This window comes from Nelumbo lutea, chromosome 2 (genome assembly GCF_056320005.1).
Source record: "Nelumbo lutea isolate HS-2025 chromosome 2, American lotus-T2T, whole genome shotgun sequence".
Lineage (NCBI taxonomy): Eukaryota > Viridiplantae > Streptophyta > Magnoliopsida > Proteales > Nelumbonaceae > Nelumbo > Nelumbo lutea.
In genome coordinates, this window is record NC_142685.1 from 21,680,346 (window position 1) to 21,707,818 (window position 27,473).

The following is a 27,473-nucleotide window of genomic DNA, read 5'->3' on the forward strand; positions in this document are numbered from 1 at the left end:
TTTTTTTTTCCCTATTTTCTTATTTTTCCTATATGAACAAACCCATGGAAGTCAAACTTTTCAATTTAGGGATATGAACCAACATTGTTTTAAGAACAAGGCATTCCTACTTCATTTATTGCATTAATGTGTATTAATGAAGAATGACCATCTATATGATGCATGTACTTTAGAAAAAATAGATTATTAAGTATGAGATAAATGGGCAAATGGGTAAGAATAAAGCAAGCTATTTTCTTACACATTTTATATGCATTTTTTGTTATTTGTATGTTTATTTATTTGCTCACTACACCAACATATATAAAACAACGCTTTTTTGTATAAATTTATGTTTGCCCCTATGTAAATCGCCATATTACACATTAACATGTTGAATAGTTAAGGCCTAAGCCTTGAACATTTTGAGGCCAAAGGCCTAAAGGCGTAAGCCTCAAACAACTAAAGGCCTAAGCCATGTTAGTGGGGTCTAAGGCTGTTGAGGTGAGGCCTTTTTTCCTAGCCTTGCCTCATGGCATAGGCCTTTTGGCATTGCCTCAAGAGCTTTTTAAATCAATTTGTGATTAAATCATTTGTACTCCTATACATCTGCATTACTGCAAATGAAAATGTATTAAAACAAACTAAACATCTCCTTAATTGTAGCAGGCCAGTTGATGTTGTCCAAAACGAGCTGAATACGCAATAGATAAATCTTGTCAATTTGGATGAACTGAGGTGGAAAGACAGACCGATGCATCAAGCATAACTTGCAATCACAGTGTAGTCAGAGGTCCCAAGGATTAGGTTATCAAGGAAGGCACTCTGATGCTCAAATTAGTACGATATATGTAAAGGTTGATTGGGCTGGGCTATTAAAAACAGTCGATCCAGGTTGATCATTAGATAAATCTTGCCAATTTGGATGAACTGAGGTGGAAAGATAGACTTATGCATCAAGCATAATTTGCAATCAAAGTGTGGTTAGAGGTCCCATGGATGAGATTCTCAAGGAAGGCACTATGATGCTCGAGTTAGTAAGCTATATGTAAAGGTTGGTTGGGCTGGGCTGTTGAAGATGAATTGGTCTAAGTTGAGCAGGGTTGAGGAAACAAGGATGCTAGATAGCAATAGATTGGAGAGAGTGTACCTTGAGAGAAGATGCCTTTAAATAGTCGAATGTTGTAGCAGCACACTTGAGCACATCCCTTGTGGGGCTTAAGGGATGAGACCTCCCCTGAAGTCTTCGAATGGCTCTGTGTTACTTAGAGGGAACACTTATTGGGGAAATAGTCAAATAGAGATCATGCGTCATGCTTCCTTTCAAGGTTCTTGCTTGTTGGGTCATCCGTCAACTTTGGTGTGTGGTGTGCTGGTCCGTTGATGTGGTTTGAAGAGGTTAGTTAACTGCAAGACGTGGCAACTTCAACCGATTGGGGTATGACCCCAACAACAATATCATTGAAGCTCACAATAGCTATCATTAGAAGGTGTAATTTTGGAATCCAAGTATACTCCCAACAAAGCATGTTCCTACATGCTTCTAACATGATTTATAACCGCATGTCCCAAACATGTTTTATAGTAATTTTGGAAGCAAGTTGGATCATGTTTGAGACATGAAGTTGTAAAACATGTTGAAAACATGATTTAACATGTTTTGTTGGGAGCATTTCCCAACTTCTAATATTAACATCGTACTTCATTAATATCTATTATTTTACTAAATATGTATTTAATCAGCTATTCTGTCGATCTAAAATCATTATATTAATTACCATGAGCAACCAATCTACTTTGTCTATTTGCTCTACATTCAATACTGATTTAGGCTTATTAAGAAAAGGACCATGCTATTGTTGTGACTAATTAAATCTATATCTATACTATATATAAAAGTGAGGATGTAGAGCAGAAGTTTGTTTGGATTAAAACTACCCTTTATTTCTTTGTTTGATAAAATATATAAAAGTCGTTTTATTATAACCTTAATGCTAACTTTAATGACTACTAAAATGCCCATGTTTATGTATTTATTCCATCTATAATTGTAAGTGTTGAAAATATAACTTCAATTATTACTTTCCACCTCATTTAATTTACTCTCATTAAGTCATATACTTTATTAGCTCTCATTTTCTCTTATTAAATCTTATATTTAAGTTATTTTTACTAATAAATGCTAATAATTAGATCTATGCTAATATTTTTAATGATATAAACCCATATATTTTAAAACTGACTAAAAAACGAAACCATTATTTATCCAAGTGGTGGCTAAAAAATCAACCATCCGAATCAAATTGATCAAACTATGAAGCCATAGTTAGCTAATAGATTTTTTAAAATATAAATAAATATACCAACTACAAAAATGTAGAAAAAATTAGACACATTTATGATATTTTTATTAATAAAATTTAAAAATAAGTGTAATAAACAATAACTATTTTTATTGGTAATGAAATACAAAATCTAGACCTGACAAAAAATAAAATTATTTTGTTGTTTGGTAAAGATCAATAGTCCAACTTTTGTGTCAAATGTGTTAACCTTTAATTAATGTCATAAATAAATAATAAAAATTAATAAAATATAAAAATGAAAAAATACATACATTTAAAAAAATCATTTAGGCACATGCATCGTATCATGTATTTATAATATCAAACAAAAAAGTAAGTGTGACATGTCAAAATTATTTTTACACATAAAAATAAAGAAAAATAAAATATTGAACACATCTATAATTTTATACTTACGATGCTATTAAATATATTGTATAAATAAGAATGTAAATTGAACAATTATTTTTCACCTCATTTAATTCCCTCTATTTAAATCTTACATTTTTTTTTATAAATTAACAAAAAAAAGATAAGCCAAATAGATAAAATATCACAAAAAGAAGAGTGTAGCAAAGCAGGTAGGTTTATCAATGATATTTGAAACTTCACAACTCCATCTGATTATCACATATTTGAATGAGGTGTTTATGTAATCAGATTTTAACTTTGCAATCTACATTTGATTAGTAATTAAAACAAAAAATACATAAAATTTATAGAAATTTTTTGATATAATGTTGCTATCATTATTATTGTATATAGAATTGCTACATTCAAAGCACGTGCATACTTACTAGTAACAAGAAAATTACATTTTGTTCTTTTTGCCATTATTAAATTGTCTTAAACACCACCCGACTTGTGGGTGCTAAAATATTAATTCACAATGTGAAGGTCCATTATTAAACCAAAACTCTATGCTCCTTTCTCATCATAAAACCATTTTACAATGTGAATACTTTTATTTTCACTTGCTTTTTAAATTGCATCCAATAATAAGGAAGGGATGGTTAAGTTTAGAACTGTCATCCCGGTTAAGAGATACAAGAGCTCAAATGTTACATTTGTTTTTCTAAGATACCATGATTTGGTAGAATTTGAGGAATTAATCCAAAAGAAAATAAGTGCATTTTTTCTATCTATTATTTCTTATTTTGTAAAGATGAAAGAGCTCATATGTTACTTCTTATTATTGATGAAGATGTAAACAAGTTTGCACCTTCCATTGACATTTGTATAATAATTTATACTTCAAATCCCTTTTATGGGTTATGATAGATGAAACACCATTAGATGTATCATCAATTAATACCTTTAGTAAGGGTGCAAGTTTTCTTTAACATTGTTGGAAGGCAAGATGCAAGAGAGTTATGGAGGGTACTAATCTCAACCCTCGCTCGGTTATCATTACAACCCACTATCAAATTGATCATCATCTTATTCATTTGAAGGTGCAAAGAAACCAATCCACTATGGCCAATTAGGGCATTCACTTCCATCGAACTATTCATTGGTGTACCACCACTCATCCAATGTTAGGGCTGTTCAGAAGATATTGTAAACCAACCAAACTGGACCGATTCAACTTGAGATGGTTAGCTTCTAAAATGGTTCAGTTGGTCTCAATTTAAAGAATGGCAAAACCTGATGTCCCGGTTCAGTTGTGGTTATGCTTTTTGTTATCCAATGTGAAATCAATTCGGTCATACATATACATATTTGCCTTTTATAATTCATATATCTTATATATTTTTCATCTATGTTACTTTTGATTGGCAATCACTACTTTCTAATCATCTCCATCTATGATCTAACTAACAAAAGCTAAATATAGGGACTGAGGCAAAAAAATGTAAGAAGTTGAATCTATTCATATGAGTGAAAACCAAATAGACAACTATAGGTACAGGTTAGACCTATATAGGTGATGGAGGGTGATTTGACCCAACCTCCTAACCAGGGGACACGTGGACATGACTCGACGTAAATGATAGCTCATCATGACAGCTTGGCCACAACTCGGTGTAATGAGCTCGCTGAAATCCCAGCATGAATAGTTTGCCACAAGACAGCTCGCTGTAGAACGGCTTGCTGCAAGGCAACCGCTATTGGAGCTCGCTACAAAGGAGCTCTCTATTCAGTAACCCGGAGTCTTCGGGAAACTTCATATCCGATAAGACCGTGCCTGTCAAACTGTTCCCACGTCTCTTGTTTCGCAACGCAACACCTGCCAGTCCAGAGGACTGCGCCCACATCCCATGTTAGGCAGGCGTTGTGCACGCCAGCTCTGCATAACATTTCTCAATTGATAGGACCTTACTCTACGACGGTTACCTGCACCAATCGAATCAGCCTGGAGAATAATGGCTGTAGCAGAGAATCAGAGGCGATTACACCCGATTTGACAGAGCATCAGTATATAAGGGCTTCGACCCCCAAGGAAAAGGGTAATCGAAAATTGCGCATCTTCACTCTTAGCATTTATTTCTTCGTAACTCTCTCAGTTTTCCGCCGAGTTCTAACTTAAGCGTCGAAGTGTTCCCACCGAGCAAGCTCCCCGGGAATCCTTCATCTTCTTCTCCTTCTCAGGTGCCGTCCATCGCCAGGTAGGAGCGAAGTCCCTGCCAGCTAGGAGTGACCAGATCGCGCTACATCATTCGGCATCGTCTGTGGGAAGCGCTTCAAAAAGCCTCTCACCAAGCAACTTCAATGGCTTCCTCCAGCAATGCCGGACAAAGTGCCGACCAAAACACCTCCAGGGAACGACCTCAACTCCCTACCGTCTGCATTGGCCAGTTCACTGTACCCCTCTCCGCGGACGGAGTCCCTGCCCTGAGCGCGCCTCAGGTCATGGCACCAGTAAATGCTCCACTCCCTTCGTCGGTGGAGGCGACCTTTACAGAACTGTCAGTTCTTCTGGTGGCCGCACAGAACCGACTAGAAAACTTGGTACACTGCATGCGAGCTGTGCAAGCTCAAATGCAGCAGGTCCACCAGTTCCAGTTGTACCAGTAGCAAATGCTCCACCACGTCTACCAACAATAGTACCAGCAGCAGTTCCCACCGCTGCCTCAGCATCAACAACAAATTCCACCTCGACACCCCGCTGTGCGACAGGCCCAACCCCATCATCGCAACGAGCGTCTCCCCCACCGAGGAGAGACCTCTCGAACTCAGGATCCTCTCGGAAGCTAGGTCTCATCCCATGGCAGGAGGGAAAGACAAGTTACTCCCTCACCCCGCAACCTGTAGTCAGGTCGGGGGCCTCTCAGCCAGTCAAACCTGCGTCACCTCGGCCTTCACAGTTCGAGGTCCTGGCCGTGGACTGTAGACAAGGCCCTTCAGTTCACAACCATCAGTAGTAATCCGAACCCCTTTCTGGGCCCATCGAGCTCGGCAACATAGAAGCAAGTAGTACTAATGCCGAGCCAACGAAGTAGCGAAGACGCCGCCGAGCTTGCCGAACTGCCACTCACAACCTGCCCGAGCTCAAGGGTAAGGAAGAGGTGAGCTCAGACGAAGTGAAAGCCACTCCACTCCTCTTAGTGTCGTCCCCCTGTCTCCAAAACTTCTAGCCGTCCCCATGCCAAAGGACTTCAAGCTTCCTCCATTGGACAAGTATGACGGATCGTTCAATCCAAATGACCATGTTGACGCCTTCCAGTCGTAGATGCACTTGGCAAGGGCCAGTGAGTCCTGCATGTGCGTGGCATTCTCAACAACCTTCAAAGGAGTAGCTCACACGTGGTACAGGAACCTCACGCTCGGATCAATAAGAAGTTGGGCGCAGTTCGTGCAAGTCTTTACCTCCCATTTCATCACCAGCAAGCGGTGCCCGAGAACCTAGGAGAGCCTCTTCGGCATAATTCAAAGGGAATGAGAGTTCATCTGGAATTACATCAAGCGGTTCAATGACGCTTGTTTGCAAATACCCGACTTGGACCCCGCAGTGCGACTTACAGCAGCCAAGAGAGGCATCACGCACAAAGAGTTCAAGTGGCACGTGGTGGTCAATTGGCCCAAGATTGTAATCGAGTTCCTCAAGCCCGCGGATCAATTCATAGGAACGGATGAGGAGATCAACCAGAAAAATGAAAGTGTGCCCGAAAAAAGGAAAATGTAATGTGAATCCTCGATCCAAGGGGATAGCAAGAAAAAGAAAGACCCAGCTCGGGGGGCAAGACCACCACTCATCCAATGTTAGGGTTGTTCAGAAGATATTGTAAACCAACCAAACTGGACCGATTCAACTCGAGATGATTAGCTTCTAAAATGGTTCAGTTGGTCTCAATTTAAAGAATGGCAAAACCCGATGTCCCGGTTCAGTTGTGGTTATGCTTTTTGTAACCCGATGTGAAATTGATCGGGCCATACATATACATATTTGCCTTTTATAATTCATATATCTTATATATTTTTCATCTATGTTACTTTTGATTGACAATCACTACTTTCTAATCATCTCCATCTATGATCTAACTAACAAAAGCTAAATATAGGGACTGATGCAAAAAAAAAAAAAAGAAGTTGAATCTATTCATATGAGTGAAAACCAAATAGGCAACTATAGGTACAGGTCGGACCTATATAGGGATTAACTAACACTCAACTAGCCATCTACAACTCGTCAGAAATTTAGGGAGCATATAGGTACAAATTTAGGCTACAAGCATTAATTTCGATTTGGTTTAACTAAAACCAATGTTAAATAAAATGAAATTTAAAAATGGTTTTCTCTCTTTATCGTCGATTTCGGTTTGGCTCAAATTCAACTGACTTTTCCGATTCCATTGACAAAATCAAATGCAAACTGAACCGAAGTGACCCGTGAACAGCCCTGTCCAATGTAGATGGGGCGAAGGGGAAGAATTCTTCTGGTGTGGGCATAGTCATTTGGCATCGTCAAGGGGAGTTTTTTTATGGACGTTATAGTAGAACTGGTTTGGATGAGCCAGAGAGGTTATTGAAGCAAAGGCAATATAATGAATTGATGCAATTGAAAAGGTGTTTCGGAAGAGAAGAGAAATGAAATTAAATCTTCATTTGGGAATAGTTTAAATATAAAAATGTTCAATGGACATACAAAAGAGCACAGTTCATGAAATTTGTATCTGCACTCTTCCCAAATAGAGCCTAAAAAAACCTGGATATCATTGCCCCCCCCCCGAAAAAAAAAAAAAAAGAACCCAGATATCATCTACGTCTAATTAAATTTCTACTTCAAAGAATCGCAGTTTGAAGAATGGGCTTTAATTAATCAATTCTTAGTCTTGACCCAAAAAGGGTTGTAGGTGTTGTGGCACTTCCCATACATTCAAACTGAAAATTAATTCATATAATCACAAAATCCACTAGAATCAATTTCCTGAAAGCATGCCAAATGCAGCCTTATTGTGATATTAATTAAAAAATAATTCAGGTTGTTCAAACCCTAAACAAGCCCAATTAGAACCTAATCTCATGTTTAAGACCTACTTCATTGCCTTGTCTTCCTCAATGGGCTTATTTTGTTTGAACTTAATGGACACTCTAAACCATTTTGGTGCAACATCTTCAATCTAGACTCTTAATTTTGAAGATTTCTCTAAACTCATAATTTTGTTTGAACTTATTGTGGTCATTTCTCCTATCAATGGTGTCACATCTTTGATTAAACTCCAACAGATAAAGATTTGTTTGGTTTGGCACAGTTTAAGTAAAATGCATCAAAACAGAAAATGTCTCATAAATCAAGAAATTGGGCATAGGTAGAAAATGCATTGATTCATCTAATAAAGCCCAAAGCCAACTACTTATAGACATGTGACCTATTTACATTTGGACACCTGTCTTTGCAAGAAGAGAGACCACTTACTTACAGACTAATAAAGCCCAAAGCCAGCCAACTACCATGTAGACACATGACACATGACCATCTCTGATACTATAACTCTTCATACCTGAGAAGTGGGAATTTCCCACTCTCAATCTCTTCCTTCAAAAAAAGCATTAAAAGCATTAATAATTAATACAATGGTATTCGGGCATGTACCATTAAAAGCATTAATAATGATCAAAATACTGATATTTACATTTTAACATACCATTATTAATTAATTATCAAGACCCATATCAGTTTTATTCTTCACATAATATTTTGTTACAGTTTAATTACTGTTAATTATTTATAATTAAATGCAATTTCCTGTCAATTAATAAATAATTACTCTTAACTGTTGTATGATGCACTGTTAAATGATATTGCTTTTTAATAAATATTGTTAATTATTTAAAATACTATAATTATTAAAAATAATAAATACATTTCTGTAAATAAATGCTGTTAAATGTAAGCTATTACAGTTTATAATTAATTGCTGTTAATTATATTATTATGAACTAATAAATACTTTATTTTTAATGTATTTACATTAATTTATTTAAATACTGATAATAATTTCTTATAATAATTAATGCTAATACTTAATTAATTAATGCTAATTACCAACTATTAATTAACAGCGATAATTAATTACTGCTACTTAATTAATTAATGCTAATTACTAAGTATTAATTAACAGTGATAATTAATTACTACAAATATTTACTTACTGAGAATAATTACTTATAATTAATTACTAATACTAATTACTTACTGTTAAAATTAATTACTGATAATATTGGTACTTATTAATTCCAACCGATAATTAATAATGATTTTAATAATGATAATTAATATTTCAAATTTATTCATTTAATATTTGTATTAATTCATAACATTTAAAACCGACCTACACCGGTTTTATTAATTGTTAATTAATTAATTAATTACGATCATTAGCATTTATTAATTACATTAACAATTAATTAACGTATTTAACTAAGTTAACTAATAATTAATTATTGATTAATAACTAAATAACTATTAGTTACATTACTTAATAAATAATCATCACTCATTAATAATATTAACCAAAATTTCAATATTTATAAACATTTTAAATAAGTAATGATTATTGAATCTTTTCTTTTCATACTTATTTTCAGTAATAATAATATTAATTATTATACTGAATAATTAAATATTATAATATTATAATACTGAATATTTGTTACAATAAGTCTGAATTTATAATATTACTGAAAGTATTATTATTTTCAGTAATAAAATATTATTAATTAATTTAATAGTTGCTTAATTTAAAATATTATGTTAGTAATTATTTTCAGTATTTATGAAAATAATTACCTACAATAAGTCTGACATTTCAAAATTTCACATTTTTTTTTATAAATTAATGTAATTACTGTAAAAAGTTAATTATTATGTTAGTAATTATTGTATATTTTTCAGGGAAAAAAGTTAAAAACTGAAAAATGATAACTAATTATTTTGAAACCTGAAATTTTAAAATAATTATTGAAAATTACTGAAATTTGTTAATGGTTATTGAAATTACTTATTTTAATTATTGTTTTCAAATTTTAACATTTTCATAAATTAATATAATTGATTAATTGCCAATTAATAAAACCAGAATAGGTTGATTTTAAATATTGTTTTGAAATCTTAATTTATTGAAAATAAAAAAATATTAATATCAAACGGCAAAAAATTAAAATAATTATTGTGAGAAATGGTTATAATATTTTTGATAATTGATGAAATTAGTAGCTTTAAGTTTTGAAAATTCTGATGATAATTGATTTTAAATATTGTCTTGAAATATGAAATTATTGAAAATAAAAATAAAAATATCAAAATATCAAAAATCAAAATAATTACTGGATATATTTATTATAACTAATATCAAAATCTAAAAATTCGATATACTTATTAAAATTTTGAATTACTGAAAATATTATTACTTTTCAATAATGCTTCTGAAAACATGTCTAAGCTTTCAGTAATAAGTCTTATAAGTCTGTAATATTATAAATATTGTTAAAATTTTATCCTTCAACAAATGATATAAGGGTTAACTTTTCCATTAAACCCCTTTGTCATCATATTCGACATTGGGATTTCTGCCACGCTAAAATTGTAAAAAGCAAAAAATATAATTGAAAAATGAAAAAGACCATTTTCCTCTAACTCGCCATTCAATGATGATTTGGTCATAAAAATTGTTATTCATGCTGAATTGAAATAATTGGTGTATGATGCATTGTTATTTTTTTAATTAAATAAAATTTTCTACTAATTAAAAATGATTATTGTTATTTTCTGTATGATGCACTGTTACATAATACTATTTTTTAATAAATATTTACTGGTAAATAATAATGTTTTTAATATATATTATTAATTATTTAAAAATATTGTAATTATTTATAATAATGTTAATTAATAAATACATTAATATTAATAACTATTGTTAATTAAATAATACTGTTAATATTGTTAATTAATAACTACATTAATGCTACTATATATAGGAATGATTTCAGGCTAAAGCCTCCCCTAGTCAGACATGTAGTTCTGCTCTATTTAGACACCTATACTCAAACTGTTAAATAAATTAGACAAGTGCCTTCTTTTGATTAGTTGTTTTTCAATAATAAAGCCCATTAACATGCATAATTGAGCCCTTCCCAATGCTATGTGAAGTGGGAAGCCCCCACTCTCAATCATTTCCTAAAAATAAGAAAGTGAAATTTTGAATAGATAACTTTAGAAAATAGTTAACTCATAAAATAAAAAATAAAATGCGAATTAATGCAATCAAAAATACCAAAATTTGTGCAAAGAGTTACAATACTTCAGACATGTGGCCTTACAATACTCAATTATGAGAGAATTTATTTAGTTCCCCATTCGCACACGTGGTCATACAATACTGCATGTAGAGAGAGTTACATAGTTAGTAGGTCACGTACCTATTTTTCAGCTGACCAAAACCTCTCATTCCATTGTAGCATGTAGTCGATTGGAAGGCCACCTAGCTAAATTGTAGGAAGATGAGAGGTTGATGGGTTACTAGGCCAGGTTTCAATACTATCATTCGAACTGCAACTGTGCAATTCTATATTGAGTTCAATCTGACTGCAAGTTTAGAGAAAGCAGAAATTCAATTGGGTTCCTCAAGCTGCAACTTCAGAGAAGCCGATTAGATTGAAAGAAATATACAACTCAGAGAAGCTCAGTTAACCTTCATTCGAACGGCCAGGAATAACGTTTGTTTAAGCCTGCAATCTCAGAGAAGTCAAGGGAACGGGAGAAGAGTTCAATATAGGAGCTGCTTCAAACTGCATTACAAAGAAACTTTGAATTCAAAGTATTGCTGTAATTTCAGAGAACCTGATTCAATCCGGTTAGTGTTCAGAAACTGATTTACATAACTTCAATTTCTATATTTTTTTTAGAATAGTTTCCAATTAGTTTTAGACAAACTGATTGCACAAGTAAGGGGAGTAGTTTTGTTTTTTAATCTCTGTTAAATACGATTGAAAGTGCTTGTAAATCTCGGGGAATTGATTTTAGTAGATTGTCTCAATCCTGTTAGTTTACAGGTTTTTTACTATTATTAATTAGATACTTTGTTTTTTTACAGTTATTAATCGCCAACCACCGGCGATCACTTCTGGGTGGCTGCCGGTGGTTGGGATGGTCATATAAATTAATTATAGGCCGCCGTTATATTGTTCTAGACCGGACTTCTCTCTGTTTTACAGTTATTACATGCTCTGTTTTTTACTGTTATTATTTAGTCGTTACAGTCTTTACATTTAATGTATATGACATCGCAAGCCACCGGCGGTCACTTCTGGGTGGCTGCCAATGGTTGGGGATGGCCATATGAATCACTTATAGGGCATTGTTGTATTGTTTTAGACTGGCTGAAACCAAGACGTTTCAATGAGCGATTCTGAGATATAATAAATAAAAATAGATAAAACACACTAAGGATGTATTGTTGGAAAAATGAGGAACTGTCGAGTGTTATTTTTAAACCCAATTATTCATCATCTTTGTACTTGTACGATGCATGGAAAGAGTTTTGAGACTCCAATTAATTTGTTAAGGGAAAAATGTATGGAAAGAGTTTTGACCAATTAAAACTAGAGTTATAAATCCGGTCATGCTGCCCGTGGCCTAGTATGGACTGGTCTTACACAATGGCATGAGGGTCATGCTAGGCCTGACATGATTGTGTGGGCTGTGTTGGGCTTGGAGTTTTAGGTCCATGGGTCGGGCTGATACATCACGACCAGGTGGACCATGCAGCTCGCGACCCACATGCCGATACGGCCCAACTAGTGGCCCAACTCGATGCAACACGCGACACGACCCATATATATTATTTATATATAATATTGTATAAATTATAATTATATAATAATATAGCATATAATATATTAATAAAATAAACAATTGTTTTCAATTTATTATACTAATTTATTTAATTATTGTATATATAAGCAACTGCATACATAAGTTGATATAAAATTAAAATTTTAAGTTTTTATTTTCAAAATTTTTAAATAAATAACTTTGGCCCGACCTAGCCCAATGCTTGGCCCACGAGCCAGGTTGGTCCATGGTACGTACGACACGGACCTGCACGGGCTTGGGCTGTGGGCTGTGTCAAGCCAATTCTCCAAGTTATCCCAGGGAAGGGCAGCACAATCCGTTTTACACCTCTAATCAAAACCCACCCATGAGTTTTAATAAATAACACCTGATTGAATAGTTGATTGGTACAATGCTTTTTAGATATCACATCTTTTCCATAGTGGAATCCCTTGTTAAGAGAGGCTTATCATGAGGGTTAAGAGTTTTGCTTTTTGAAAACCTCTTTTTATAAGATATGGTGAGTTGCATGGCATTTTGGACAGGGTTTTACAAAATACTAGTAAGCATACATGTGTTTTTCACATGACAATTAATTTGATTACATATAAACACTTCATCTAAATATATGATGATAATGCTAGTAATAGTGTATCAAAATCCAAATTAATTTGATTACATAAGCACCTCATCTAAATATATGATAATTGGATTAGAGGTATAAATCAAATCATGCTTGTGCAAAGTGTAGGCTTTGCCATGCCGGCCTACGGGTTGAGTCGGGCCATGCTTCCCTCCTTGGGATACATTGAGGGGTCAGTTTGGCATGACCCATGGTTTAAGCCTGTAAATCGAATTAAGTTGGGACGATTCAAAGTAGGCCCCACATGGAAAGTTATGAAGCTATATGTAGTGAAAGCCCAATAAGCCCCAAAAAATGCTAACATTAAGCTGAAAAAAATGACTCCCCAATGAAGTTCAAACCCATTAGGGAGGGCTTTCATGGTGGCATTGCAAAGTAGGCCCGATCCCACACACTCACATAGAAAGTCGTAAAGCTGTATTTGGTGAAAATCCCAAAAGTCGAAAACAAGCTTTTCATGATATGAAAATTTGACTTTTCATAAAAGCCATTTTACTAGTTTCTCAGAAGCATCCAATCTAACGCTAAGGCTATATTTCGTTTGAAGGAGAAGATAGGGAAAAGAAAGAAATGACAGAAAAACCAAAACAAGGTTTGTGAAAGTTTCTCTACCTTTCCTTACATTTTCTTTAAAACCAAACATGCCCTCTCAAACGGGCGGTAGTCTTGGTAGCTTCTTCGAAGTGTCAACGCAGATCAATGAACGCTGAAGCTCTCCCACCGCTCATTTCTCACCACGCGAGTTCGCGTGAAGGGCTGACGTGGGGGTCGTTATGGTTACACAGCCACCATGATTAGCTTATCCCGCGAAGGCGAAGGCGCGATTCGATCCTAAGTCTCCGTCACAACCAAGTTAGAAACATCTATAAAATGACTTAAAAGACCCTTTATTTCCTATTTTATACCCAAAATGCCCTTTCATTTTCGGTTGAATTACATATAAATGTGTCCCTCTTCTGGCCTCTGCCACTAGCGCCAGCAGTAGACGTCTCTCTTCTCCTCGTAGGAGGCAGGAGCCTCGCTCTTTCTTCACCTTTGTTGCTCGATTTATCTGTTAATTTAATTAAATAATTTATTTGAAGAGATGGAGAGAGAAAACCTAGTTGCAGCTTCATCATCTTCCTCGACTCTTAATCCCCCACCGGAAGATGCTTGGATTCATGCTTATGAGCGATTATTTGCGAAATGGAAGTCCTTCGCCTATTCTTCCCAGGTGCCATCGGTTGTTTTCTTACTCTAATTCTTCTCTCTCTCTCTCTCTCTTGTCCATGAGAATTCCGTGCACAACTTATGCATTTGGGTTTTCCTGTTTGATGCTCCATTTCTGGTCTTTATGCAACTTAGTTTTGGTGCTTGAGTTTTTGTTTGTTTTCCTCTTCCCATCTGTTGTATTATTTGTAAATTTCTGGATTGGTTTGTATTCCTTTCTGAATTCTGGTAAAAGTTTTCCTTTTGGAGGGGGATTTGTGTCATCTTTTGCAGATTACCTTCGTTTGTTTGTACGCGGAATGAGTTTGCTGATGGCTATGATTTGGTGGTTCTGAATCAGCGTTAGTATTTTTTTTTGTGCAGCCACCTATCCCAGTTTCCATATCTAGAGTTAATCAGGTTGATGCGGCGAGATTGGATGTTGAAATGTCTGCGATGTTGAAAGAGCAATTAGTTAAGGTCTTCTCTTTGATGAAGGTGTGTTCTGTTTCTGTTAGTTATTGTTTTCTTCCGAAGCCCTACTGGATAAAGGAAAGTTGGTTGCTGCTTCATTTGACATCCACTCCTCTTTCTTTATCTTTGTTTGTATTAGCCAGGATTCTTATTTCAATATGAGCCAGAACTTGATGCTTTTCTTGAGTTTCTCATCTGGAGATTTTCGATATGGGTAGATAAGCCTACTCCAGGAAATGCTCTTATGAATTTGAGGTACAGAGATGAGCGTGCAATAGCCTTTAGAGGAAAAGAAGGTAAGGAGGTCCATCCATTTCTTACTTTTCACTTGAGTTACGTGGGATTTATGATATGCCGGTAAAATAAAATGTGGTAGTTCTTGTATATTGGTGAACATTATATGCGAAAATCAAGATGTTGCACTTTTACCTTTTCCAATAAAAAAAAAGATGTTGCACTTTTTCTTTAGCAATATTTGACAGTTAAAATGTTATTGCCTAGACTTCCAAAATCTGGTGGTTCTGGAGTTCAGACATATTTTGTGATTAAGGGGAGATAATATGTGAAAAAATATGCTGATTTGCCACTGCACTAATGTCTGATCGGTATTTCTCTTCTCCCTTGATATTCTGAAATGATTTTCAGAATGCTTTCTAGAGAGAAATATTGATGCTTTGATACTTTGAATGATTAAGAAGTAGATATTCTTATGTTTTTTACTTGTCTACTACGTTTTGAGCCCCCTCCCTACCTTAATTTGAATGTAGGGATGTTTAAGATCATGATATGCTATTTATTGCTGAGTTGCTCAAATTTAATTGAACAATTGTAAGTATGCATTGAACCTTTCCTTTTTGGTCCTAGAAAAATTGCATTGGGGGTTAGAAGGACCAGGATTGGTGTTGGATTTCCATGTTTATACTGTCTGTTGGTGAAATTTCTATAGTTTGGTGCCTAGGCAATGACTAGTTGACCCCCCCACCCCCCCCCCCAAAAAAAAAAAAAAAAAGAAAAAAAGAAAAAAGAAAGAAAATCAAAGAAAATGATGAAGCAGAGATTTTTTTGATTGATAACAATTATCAAAGATTTTATTAATGATATGGAAATGGAAGAAAGAGAACAAACCCCAATTTGAGAGAAATTCAACGGCATATAGAAGAGTAAGCCTTCTTTTTGTTTGTTCTCTGTGCCATGATGGACCATACATCATGTAAAGATTACGGACTGGGAACATTGTTTCCCTCCCCATCTTGCACAAAAGGAAAAAACTTTATACTCTATTATTAAGAAAACCTGCTTCCTACTTCACTGGATCTGGCATCAGCCCTTTTTATCACCATATTTCTCTTATGTCCATACAAAAACAATGATGTTTCAATACACAGGTTGAAAGAATGGTAGGATCCATCTAATGGACGCCATAAAGGTTGCGGAATGGGTGGGCGAATTTCAAAAATTTCCTACCTTCTCTCAACTGGGAATCATATTCCCTAAGTTTAGAATACAATATTCAAGGATCCTACTTGAACCATAACCAGATCTGTACCGAAAGATAAATGGGAGGAATATACCTGATCTGGAGAAGCAGTATCTCCCAAAGTTGGTATTCACGCCCAAAGAATGCTCCAAGATCTGTTCCTGCTGAAGATGACACAGCTGTGAATGGAACAAAACCAGCAGGGTGCGTCCTACACACTGGATCCTTCACAAGAATCCTCTGGAAGTACTAAACACTGAATCTTTTTCAGTCTTTCTTGCAAGACTGATGTCAAGAACAGATTTCTTGACTTTCTTTTCTGCAAAGATCTAATCTTGCAATGGCAGATGGCGGCGGCAGGAGGAGATCTCCAAAAATGAAAAAGGCTGAACTGCTTTTTCTGTTTTTCTGGAGAGTATGAATGAGATCCTCTCTCAATTCGCAGGAGCTATCCTATACCTCTTCAAGGTGGTTCGAAATCTCCTCCTTTCTTTTTGATTAAGAAACCTCATTTTTAGGAGTTATCCCAATCCAAATCAGTATTTGGATAGGGGATAATCTTAATCCTTTCTGCAGATAGAGTTAGCTTACTCCTGATCTTATCAGGAGGTTACCAGATTCAAATCTAATTTGAATTTGGTCTCTAAGAGTGGATAAGGCTAAAGGCCCAATCCTTTTACTAACTTTAATCTCAAATTCGCCCCATGGATGGGTGATCATATCAGCCCACCTCGAAATGGGCTTTTGGCCCATTAAGTGTTCAGTGTCTAATTACTTTCCAATCTGCTGCCCAGTTGGGCTTCTTTGTATGGCGTGGGACCCAAGCATTGATCTACACACCAGCCACATGGGTTCGGCCCAGCCTCTAAAACAAGGCCTAGCCGAATTCACTGAAAAACTCAATGAACCCCTTGAGTCCATCATATGGACCCTATGGGCCCAACACTTACATTAAGTGGTCCCTGGGCCAAGCCATCTTATAAAAACCCAGGGACTGTGGGCAGGTGCAAGATTAGCCCATCAGGTATTATCCTCAATGGTCTTACACTTAACCTCTCAGCCCTTAATGATCAAGCACTGCCCGACAAGAGAGGACCTCTCCCTCGGCTGCAAGGAACAGTGCCGCACTCTCCTCTCACATGGATCCCGGGAATTAAAACCATTTGCAAACAATTCGAAACCGTACATATATATATATAAATATATTAATTTTGCAAAACAAAATTCCAACGATTGAAATCAACTGCCGGCAGTTTGGTTTCCATCAGAGAGAGTGCATTCCCGATCATTACCCTTTGTCCGACAAAGTGGCTGATTCTGTCACTATGATCACCCACTCAGATGAATTTTCAAACTGCCCCAACATACCCAGTTTTTGATCCCCGCTAAGGATCTCACTGATTGGCATATCAAAGGCAGCCTAATCCAACACCTAGTGAAGTGTCATAATCGAGTCTAGGGGTCAGGTGTAACTTTCCAGTTTTGCCAATCTATCTCCAAGGTCCAGGGCAATACTGGAAATCTGGTCCGGTTCAAGGATCAAGTAATCCCATACTGCATGTGCCTCGGGTCTTACCCTGGTGGCTGAGACAGGCCATCCCAACACTTGGTGGCACACCAGCATCAGCCTTGGCAGGATAAATCTCCCCAGACTTATCCAACGGCTGTGAACATTTAAAACTAACACGAGTCTCTATAAATGTCCAGTTTTAGGGTTTTACACAGAATTAAACCAAACAACATGAATCAAACATGCACTTTATTTATTTCCACTAAATAACAAAAGTACATCAAATCAGATTGAAGCTAAGGGCATACAAAACTGTCTAACACAGGTCATAAAAATGGTTGCAGAAGATAATAAGTTTCCCTTTTGGACAGTGTGGGAAGAAAGGAATGCCAGAATATTCCAAGAGAAGGTACGAAGCCAACAAGATCTGAAGGAATGTATCCTATACAGGGCTATAGTGTGGTTAAAATCTCTGCATTTATTTTGGCAGTTCTCTTTTAATGACCTGTGGAGGCATTGGGCAGAAGTGGCAAGCAGTTCCTCTCTGAAGACAAAGATGCACATGAGCTGGGTACCCCCACCTGAAGGTTTCATGAAGTTAAATTTTGATGGTAGTAGTCTGGGCAATTCAGGTCTTTCTGGGATGGGAGGGGTTACAAGGAAAGTAAGTGGTTCTGTAATTTTTCAGTTTTCTGGCCCTTTAGGTGAAGGGGACTCCACGAGGGCAGAACTATTATCTGCACTACAAGGGGTACAGTTTGTTGTACAGCTAGGAGTGGAGCAGCTACTAATGGAAGGTGATTCTCAGGTGGTTACAAAAACCAGAGACTACAGTTTGGTGCTTCAAAAATGAACTTAAAAGATTCAAATGCTTGATGAGGAATTTGGATGTTGGAATACAATGGGTAGGGAGATCTGCCAATGCTATGGCTGATTGTTTAGCCAAGCAAGGGGCTAATAGGGAAAATCTGTATTGGGCTCAATTGCAATCCTTTTTTAGTTCTTGACTGGTTGGAGAGGTTGCAGCTTGTACCTCTCCAAGTGTATTCTATTATCAGTGGTTTATTAATAAATTCTTCATTTATATAAAAAAAAAGATAACAAGTTTCCCTTTTCACAGGAGGTGGTTTTGTAACTTGGAATACCAAACCTTATCATTTCATTTTGATAATATCTAACTTTATCATGAATGTGGAAAACATTTAACTCCATCTAGTTGAAAGAAAAAACATTGAGGTGTTATGTTCCTATTTTGAAAAGTGGGCAGCACTTCACCAGATATGTTAGAGAAAGATTAGGGATATTGTATTCCTGTTCTTCCTACTACTTTGCCGGAGTCCCCAAATCTTACCTATTGCATGCTGTTTTGTCTCCTGTACTGTGAACTCCATATACTAAGAACCTAACATACAAAAAGTATATGCATCTAAAACTAGCATGTTACCAAGAGTAAAGAACTCCTTTGACATTTTTTCGGTATCATGAACAGATCCATGAAAATTTTTATTAAATCATAGAAATCAAAAGATTAGGTTATGGCATAAAATAAAAAGATAATGCCAGAACAGCCCAGTGTGTTGGTAAGATCTCCTGCTGGTTGTAGCGGAGACTTGGGACCGAATCCCACCTGCACCTGGATTGGGGGGGTTATGGGTTGGGGGATGGGCTACCCCCATTGTGTAGCCCTTCAAAAGAAATAATAAAAAAAAAAAACAACCCAGGCTCTATGTCCATAGTTAAAAATTCCCTTTGTCTATGTAGAAATGGCAAGGCCCCCAAATAAAGCTCCATCTGCTTTCTTCCATCTCTCCTTTTTTTTCTGAAAGAAGGTAAAGTATGACTGTAATAATATACAGTCCTCTGTACAAAGAGAAGCTGTACAAAATGAAGGACCTCAAAATAAGGCCATCCTCAAAAAAGTATGATTAGATATACTATCTCTAAAATCATTATGTATAGACATCCAACTTCTCAAAACTTCTATTGCCAAGTTAATGACCTCAGCTTCCGTAGTAGATTTTTCCTCAAAAATCCTGTTGTTCCTTTCTGACCACACAGCCCACATAACTGCCAGAGGGATGGAAGCCCATCATAACTTTCCTTTCTTCGACAGCCCCTGAATATACCACTCCTCTAGCAGAGCTCTAACTGAGGCTGGCATGCACCAGCTTAGATTCAGGGAATTGCAGAAGTGGAACCATACTGCAGAACTAAACTTGCAATGAAGGAAGAGATGATCAGAGGATTCCATTTGCATATTGCAAAAACAACACCTCCAATCTGGCAGGTTAAGACCTTTATTCAGCAGCATTTCTTTGGACAGACACCTCTCCAGCGCTGCCACCCAAACAAAAAACTTGATTTTTGGAGGAGCCAAGTTCCCCCAAGTGGCCTTGCTGGGGAAGGGGCTTCAGGCCTTCCCACCAGAAAATTGTAGAAGGATTTGATTGTGAATTCCTCAGATTTTGACCATTTCCAGACTGTTGAATCTTGCTCCTGAAGACTTAGCTGTTGGTCTTGTAACAGATTAAGAAAATCTGCCATCTGCTGAATTTCCCAGTCGTTGAAACTTCTCCTAAAGAGAGGAACCCGGCATAGCCTGCCTTCCTGGAGACACAGAGAATTGGCCAATAAGGCTTTCTTATCTACAGCCACATTGTACAGGGCCAGGAACAGCTCTTTTAGGGTGTTGTCACCAGCCCACTGGTCTAACCAGAACCTGGTTTTTCTTCCATCTCCCACTTTAAATTTAACACCACTGCTGAACTGCCTGTAAGCCTTACAAATTCCTTTCCACACCCCACAACCATAGGTGCCAGAAGGAATACCAGCATCCCATCCATTGTTCCTTAAGCCATATTTCTCCTCAATCACCTTCCTCCAGAGTTTGTTTGGTTCTGATGAAAATCTCCACAGCCAACTTCCCAATAGGGCAAGGTTGAAAAGCTTAGGGTTTCTTATTCCAAGCCTGCCTTGTGACTGGGGATTGCAGATTTTCTCCCAGCTCACTAAATGATACTTGTGAGAATCTTTCCAGCCTTTCTAAAGAAAATTTCTCATCTTCTTTTTTTTTTTTTTTTTTTTTCCATTTCCTTTGCTACCTTTGAGGTAATGGGGAATAGGCTCATAAAGTAGGTTGGAAGGCTGACTAACACACTTATCGATAAAAAAAAAGGCTGACTAACACACTTTTGATGAGTGTGACCTTTCCACCTTTAGAGATACCTTGCCTTCCAAGAAGCCAATTTTTGGTCCATCCTTTCTAGGATTGGAGTCCAAATTGCTTTGGAGATACATTTGGCTCCAAGGGGTAGACCTAAATAAGTTGTAGGCAGACTACCCACTTTACATTCCAATGTATCAGCCAAATTTTGAATGTTAGGCACCTCTTCCACAGCTAATAGTTCACTCTTAGCTAGGTTCACCTTCAGTCCTGAAATTATCTCAAACCAAAATAGTAGATATTTCAGATTAAGGATTTTGTCCTCTGAAGTACTGAAGGAAAGGAGAGTGTCATCTGCATATTGTAGGATGGGGATTTTTGTTCCATTAGAACTTACTTCAAAACCCTCTAGAAGATTCAGTTCTTAGGCCCTGTCTACCAACTTGCTAAGACCTTCCATCACTAAGAGGAAGAGCAATGGAGATAGTGGGTCTCCTTGTCTCAGCCCTCTTGAGCTTTTGAAATTTCCTTTTGCTGACCCATTTAGCAAGATTGAGAACCTTGGCAGTTTACATGATCATAGGCTTTTTCTAAGTCTAATTCGCAAACCGGCCCTGCTTTTCCACTTCTCTTCCTTGAGTCAATTAACTCATTGGCTATAAGAACTCCATCATGGATTTGTTTGTTGTGGACGAAGGCGCCTTGGGAGCTAGAAACCAAAGAGTCCATTACTCCTCTTAGTCTAGTTGCCAGAATTTTGGCTAGTATTTTGTACATACTACCAATTAGACTTATTGGCCTGAAATCTTTCAACTCTTTAGCTCCTGTTTTCTTATGTATTAGAGATAAGAAAGTGGCATTTAAACTTCTCTCCAGAGCAGCTGACTGATGAAAACCTTCTAATACCTTTAGCATATCTGCTTTAATTAAATTCCCAGAACTTCTTAAGGAAGAGAATAGAAAACCCATCTGGCCCTAGAGCCTTTTCCCCTTCCAAGCTGTTAATGGCCTCCTTTACCTCTTCTTCTGAGAAGGGTTTTTCTAACTCCAAAGCCTGCTGATCTGAGAGTAGCCCGAAGTGTAGACCATTCAGCTTTGGTCTAATCCTACAAGGGTCACTGAAGATTTTCTAATGCATCCAGTTCATCTTGTTAAATTGCAGATTTTCTAATGCATCCAGTTCATCTTGTTAAATTGCAGATTTTCTAATGCATCCAGTTCATCTTGTTAAATTGCAGATTTTCTAATGCATCCAGTTCATCTTGTTAAATTGCAGATTTTCTAATGCATCCAAACTAGGTATTCAAATTATTAGCTGAAAGCTGACCTCTCTTATGTCCTGAGAACCCATTGAACCTCTCTCCTTCCATTCTATTCATCCAAGCCAATGTTTTAAAACACGGGGGCCTGATACAAGGCGTTCCCACTACATGGAGGCATGAGGCATAGTTTAGAACTGTTTCGACTGCTGCTACAGTAGTCCGAACAGGAAGAGGAGGAGAAGAAGAAGAAGAAGAAGAGAAGAAGAAGAAGGGTCTGTCGAAAATCTGATAGTTAACCCATCCAGTCGACCCCCTTAATCTATATTAGATTCTAATAATGTTTACAAAGACAGAAATGCCCTTACTTAGTGTGGGGCAAAGTAACTCTAATGACACTGCTACATAAGCAAGTTACTTAATAAACAGAAGAAGACTAAATTACCCATATTCGGCACATCTTAACACTCCCCCTCAAGCTGGAGAATATATGTCATATAATCCCAGCTTGTTACATAGATAGTTCACTTTCCCTGAGCTTAGAGCTTTTGTAAACAAATCTGCCCACTGGTCATTGGAGCCCACATGTTTTGTATTTATCTCTCTGGCAAGAACCTTCTCTCTCACAAAGTGACAATCAACCTCTATGTGCTTTGTTCTCTCATGAAAGATAGGATTGGATGAGATATGTAGTGCAACTTGGTTAGCTTGGTTGTCACAGTACAATTTCATAGGTTTATCCATGTGAAACCCAATTTCTTGTAGGAGATTCCTCAGCCACACTAATTCACAGGTAGTGTGAGCCATGGCCCTATATTCGGCTTCAGCACTGCTTCTGGCTAGTTTGCATCTGTAGTAGATCTTCTGTCACTCACTGAGCCTGCCTAGTTTGCATCTGTATACCCAACTACTTCAAGTTTTCCTCCTGGTTTATACAATAGCCCACGGCCTGGAGCTCCTTTCAGATACCTCACAATTCTAAGGACTGCATCCCAGTGAGGTATATGAGGGTTCTGCATGAATTGGCTCACCACACTGATTACAAAGGAGATGTCGGGTCTCGTGATAGTCAGATAGTTCAGCTTTCCCACTAGTCATCTATACCTTCCAGGATCTTCAAATACTTCTCCTGTATCACTGCTCAACTTAACATTTGGTTCCATAGGGGTCTCAGCCGGTTTTGCACCTAACAGTCCTGTTTCTTCCAATAGATCAATGACATATTTCCTTTGGCACAGATTCACAACTTGTTTTGACATGCCAACCTCTATTCCCAAGAAATACTTTAATGTTCCAAGGTCTTTTGTTTGAAAATGATTTTTGCAGAAATACCTTTAGTTTGCCAATCCCCAATTTATCACTACCAGTGATGACAATATCATCCACATAGACCACTAATAAAATCTTCCCAGCTTCTGAGTCATAGCTGAACACTGAGTGATCAACCTGGCATTGCTTCATTCCAAAACTCTTCACCACTTCGCTGAACTTCCCAAACCAAGCACGTGGAGATTGCTTCAACCCATAAATTGCTTTCTTCAGCCTGCACACCTTACCACCCTCCCCCTGAGCAACAAACCCAGGTGGTTGCTCCATATATACCTCCTCCACTTGATCACCATGGAGGAAGGCATTCTTTATGTCAAGTTGAAGGAGAGGCCAATCATACGTAACTGCCAAGGAAATTAGGACACGAACGGAACCAATTTTAGCCACCGGAGAGAACGTCTCCATGTAGTCCACACCATACACCTGTGAGTAACCTTTAGCAACAGATCTGGCCTTCAGACGCTCCACACTACCATCTGGCAAGTATTTCACAGTATACACCCATTTACAGCCCACAGCATGCTTCCCAGGTGGGAGAGTAGTAAGTTCCCATGTTTGAGTATGTTGAAGAGCAGAAAGTTCCTCCTCCATTGCCCGCCGCCATCTAGGTGAACTAAGAGCTTCTTGAACATTGTTAGGTAGGGAAATAGAAGACAAAAGTGAAACAAACTGGCGATGTGAGGCAGAAAGACGAGATAATGAAACAAAATTGGAAATGGGATGGAGTGTAGAACTACGTTTACCTTTCTGTAAGGCAATGGGTAGGTTAAGATCTGAAGGTTCAGCAATAGGAGCCATGAGAGGATCCGCATATGAGGTAGAAGCAGGAGGAGGGGCCGGTGTCGTTCGACGTGTATACACTTGTCGGATCGGTGGTCGTTCAGTGGTGACCTGCACTGGATGAGGAGATGAGTCTACTCCAACAACAACCTCTGGAACTGAATCATTGACAGGAAGAGGAAGAGGAGGTAAGGATGAGGACAAGGGTGCTTCATGACTGGAGAAGAAGGGGACAAACTAAAAAAAGGTGACATCAGGGCAGACATAGCACTTTCAGGCAATGGGATTATAACACTTGTACCCTTTTTGAGTCCGAGAGTAGCCAAGAAAGACATTTAATTGAGCGTGCATCTAGCTTGTCTATTCCAGGACTCAGATTATGAACAAAGCACACACAACCAAAGACACGAGGAGTTAATGGAAACGGAGATAAAGTGGGAAACAAGATGGAGAAGGGGGACCGACCATGAAGAATAAAAGAGGGCATATGATTAATGAGAAAACATGCAGTGAGTACAGCATCACTCCAAAACCGTTTAGGAACATGCATGTGGTGAAGCATAGACCGAGCAATTTCAAGAAGACGACGATTCTTCCGTTCAACCACCCCATTTTGTTGTGGGGTGCAGCACACGAGGTCTGATGAATAATGCCATGCTGTTTTAAATACTGTTGAAATGCAGTAAGAAAGTATTTACGACCATTATCTTAACGGAGAACTTTGATTGGAACACCAAATTGTGTGCGTATTTCAGCATGGAATTTTTGAAAAATGGAAAATAATTCACTTCTTTCTTTCATTAAGTAAATCCATGTCATTCTTGAACAATCATCAATAAAGGAGACGAGAATTGTACCCATTATAAGACTCTATTTTGATTGGACCCCAAACATCTGAATGAACCAAAGAAAAAGGACTCAACATACAACTCTCAACACTTGGACTGAAGGACACACGATGATGTTTACCAAACTGATATGACTCACATTGTAAAACTGACAACTGACTCAATGATGGAACCAACATCTTGAGAACCTTGAGAGATGGATGTCCCAGTCGGCAATGCCATTGTAGAGGAGTAAGGGAAGTCTAAAGAGCAATTGAAGATCCACCGCCGTCAAGGTAATACAATCCACCAGCTTCATGCCCCCCACTAATCTTCTTCCCCATCTTGAGATCCTGAAAAACACAAGTGGAAGGAAAGAAGGTAACAGAACAGTTAAGAGCTTTGGTTATTTTACTAATAGACATAAGATTGAATGGAAACTTAGGTACGTATAAAACAGATGATAAGGGGATAGAAGCCAAGTCAACATTACCAACACCACAGATGGGAGATGAGTACCCATTGGCAAGTGTAATAGTTTGTGATGTGGAGGTTTCAGAAAGAGAAGAGAACACACCTGGAGTCCCGGTCATATGATCTGAGGCTCTAGAGTCAATAATCCAGGAAGGAGTTTTAGATGACATGCAAGCGATACTTGATTGGGCATATGTGGCAGTGGTATGCTGTGAAGTAATTTGAAGGAACCGTTCATACTCATCACGCGGAACACTCACCATCTCCCTCCCAAAAGTAGATGTAGATGTGGGAGGTGTTAGGTCTGCCAGTTTACTGTCACTGATAGCAACCTCGCCTGCTACAGCATGATTAGCCCATTTAGAGGGAGGGCCATGTAGGTCATAACAGAAATTCACTGTGTGTCCATCCCTACCACAATGAGTACACTTCCTTGTAGAGTTATTTTTTCCTCTGCCACGGCCTCCCCCTGAGTCACAGCCACCCTGACCAATCATGGAATTGCCACGGCCCCCTTTGGAATGACCTCCCCCTTTTGTACTATGTCCACCACCTCTAGCTATCACAAGTGCTGATCTATCATACTGTGTGGGGTTCTCTGTCTGGCCCAAAGAGATTCTACGAAGTCTTGAGAATACTTCCTCAAGTGTAGGAAGAGTAGAGCCCCCCAATATTTGAGCTCTAACTGGTTCATATTCCGAATTCAACCCCATTAAAAATCTTGTAACATTTAGCTGCTCCCTTTGCTGTTGCTGAATTTGAATATCTAGAGTAAGGGGCTGATAGACATTGAGTTCATTCCTTATATTCTTCATGCAGGCATAGTACTCTTCTAGTGTTTTGGTTCCTTGTTGTAAATCAAAGTACTCCTGATACAGTTGATATACTCTTGTTGTGTTATCTTGTCTATAATATAGCTTCTTAGCATGCTCCCATATATCCTTAGCCGTATCAAAGAACATGAAGTTGGCAATGATTTTGGGTTCCATACTATTCCACAGCCAAGTCATGATTTGAGCATCTTCTTGTTCCCAATCATCAAACCTTGGAGAGTCAACCGATGGCTTCTCATCTCTAACATGCTTTACTTTCTTCTTTGCCTTGAGAAAAATTTCCACTGATTTAGCCCATGGAACATAGTTCTCCCCATTTAGCTTAATTGAGGTCATTTGTACCCCTAGGTAGTCGGAGGAAATTACTACACTAGGTTTCTGATCATTGTAGCCATCTCCTATTGCTGCCATTGTACTCTTTCACAGTTGTCTCTAACTTTACTTCTCAACTACAAGCTGATTGATGTTGTTCACAGTTTGATATTTCAGCACCTATTGCAGCCTCTAAACACCATTGCTGACTTCACACGCTTGTTCTTATTCACACTACTGCTGACTTCACACACTTACGTCCCACATAAGCATCAGTTTACCATTCACTAATCACAAGTAGAGGCCCTCTTACAACTACTCAAGCACCACAACACAGCCAAATCTGCTGCACCCAATTTAGACTTGTTTAACACACTTAAGAGGGCAATACACAACCACAAGGAGTTCGGCAAGGTCACTGCGTTCTACCTTACACCACTCAGCCACTTACAGCAGCCCTACACCATTCGGCTACTGCACACACAGCCCTTCCTAGGGCAACAATGAACCTAGTTCTCTAGGTTCTACTCAGTACAACAGCTTCTTGTAGGGTTTCTACCCAGAAATATAAGTAACACTAGAAGAAGAGAGAACCAACCTTCCT

General features: G+C 37.6%; 1 protein-coding gene across 2 annotated transcripts in view; it reads left to right on the plus strand.

The window, feature by feature from the left end:
* The first annotated feature begins 13,812 nt into the window (after positions 1-13,812).
* The window catches only part of TED3 (Pex2/Pex12 N-terminal domain-containing protein / zinc finger (C3HC4-type RING finger) family protein), a 28,639-nt gene continuing 14,978 nt past the window's right edge, over positions 13,813-27,473 (plus strand). Inside the window, exons 1-3 of one of the 2 annotated variants that reach the window (XM_088970463.1) lie at positions 13,813-14,456; positions 14,816-14,929; positions 15,045-15,201. In XM_088970463.1, the coding sequence (XP_088826589.1) occupies positions 14,328-14,456; positions 14,816-14,929; positions 15,045-15,201 (400 nt within the window). In that variant the 5' untranslated portion in view covers positions 13,813-14,327. Of the gene's footprint in view, positions 14,466-14,815; positions 14,930-15,044; positions 15,202-27,473 lie in introns of both variants that reach the window. The other variant, XM_088970462.1, reaches the window with a different exon arrangement.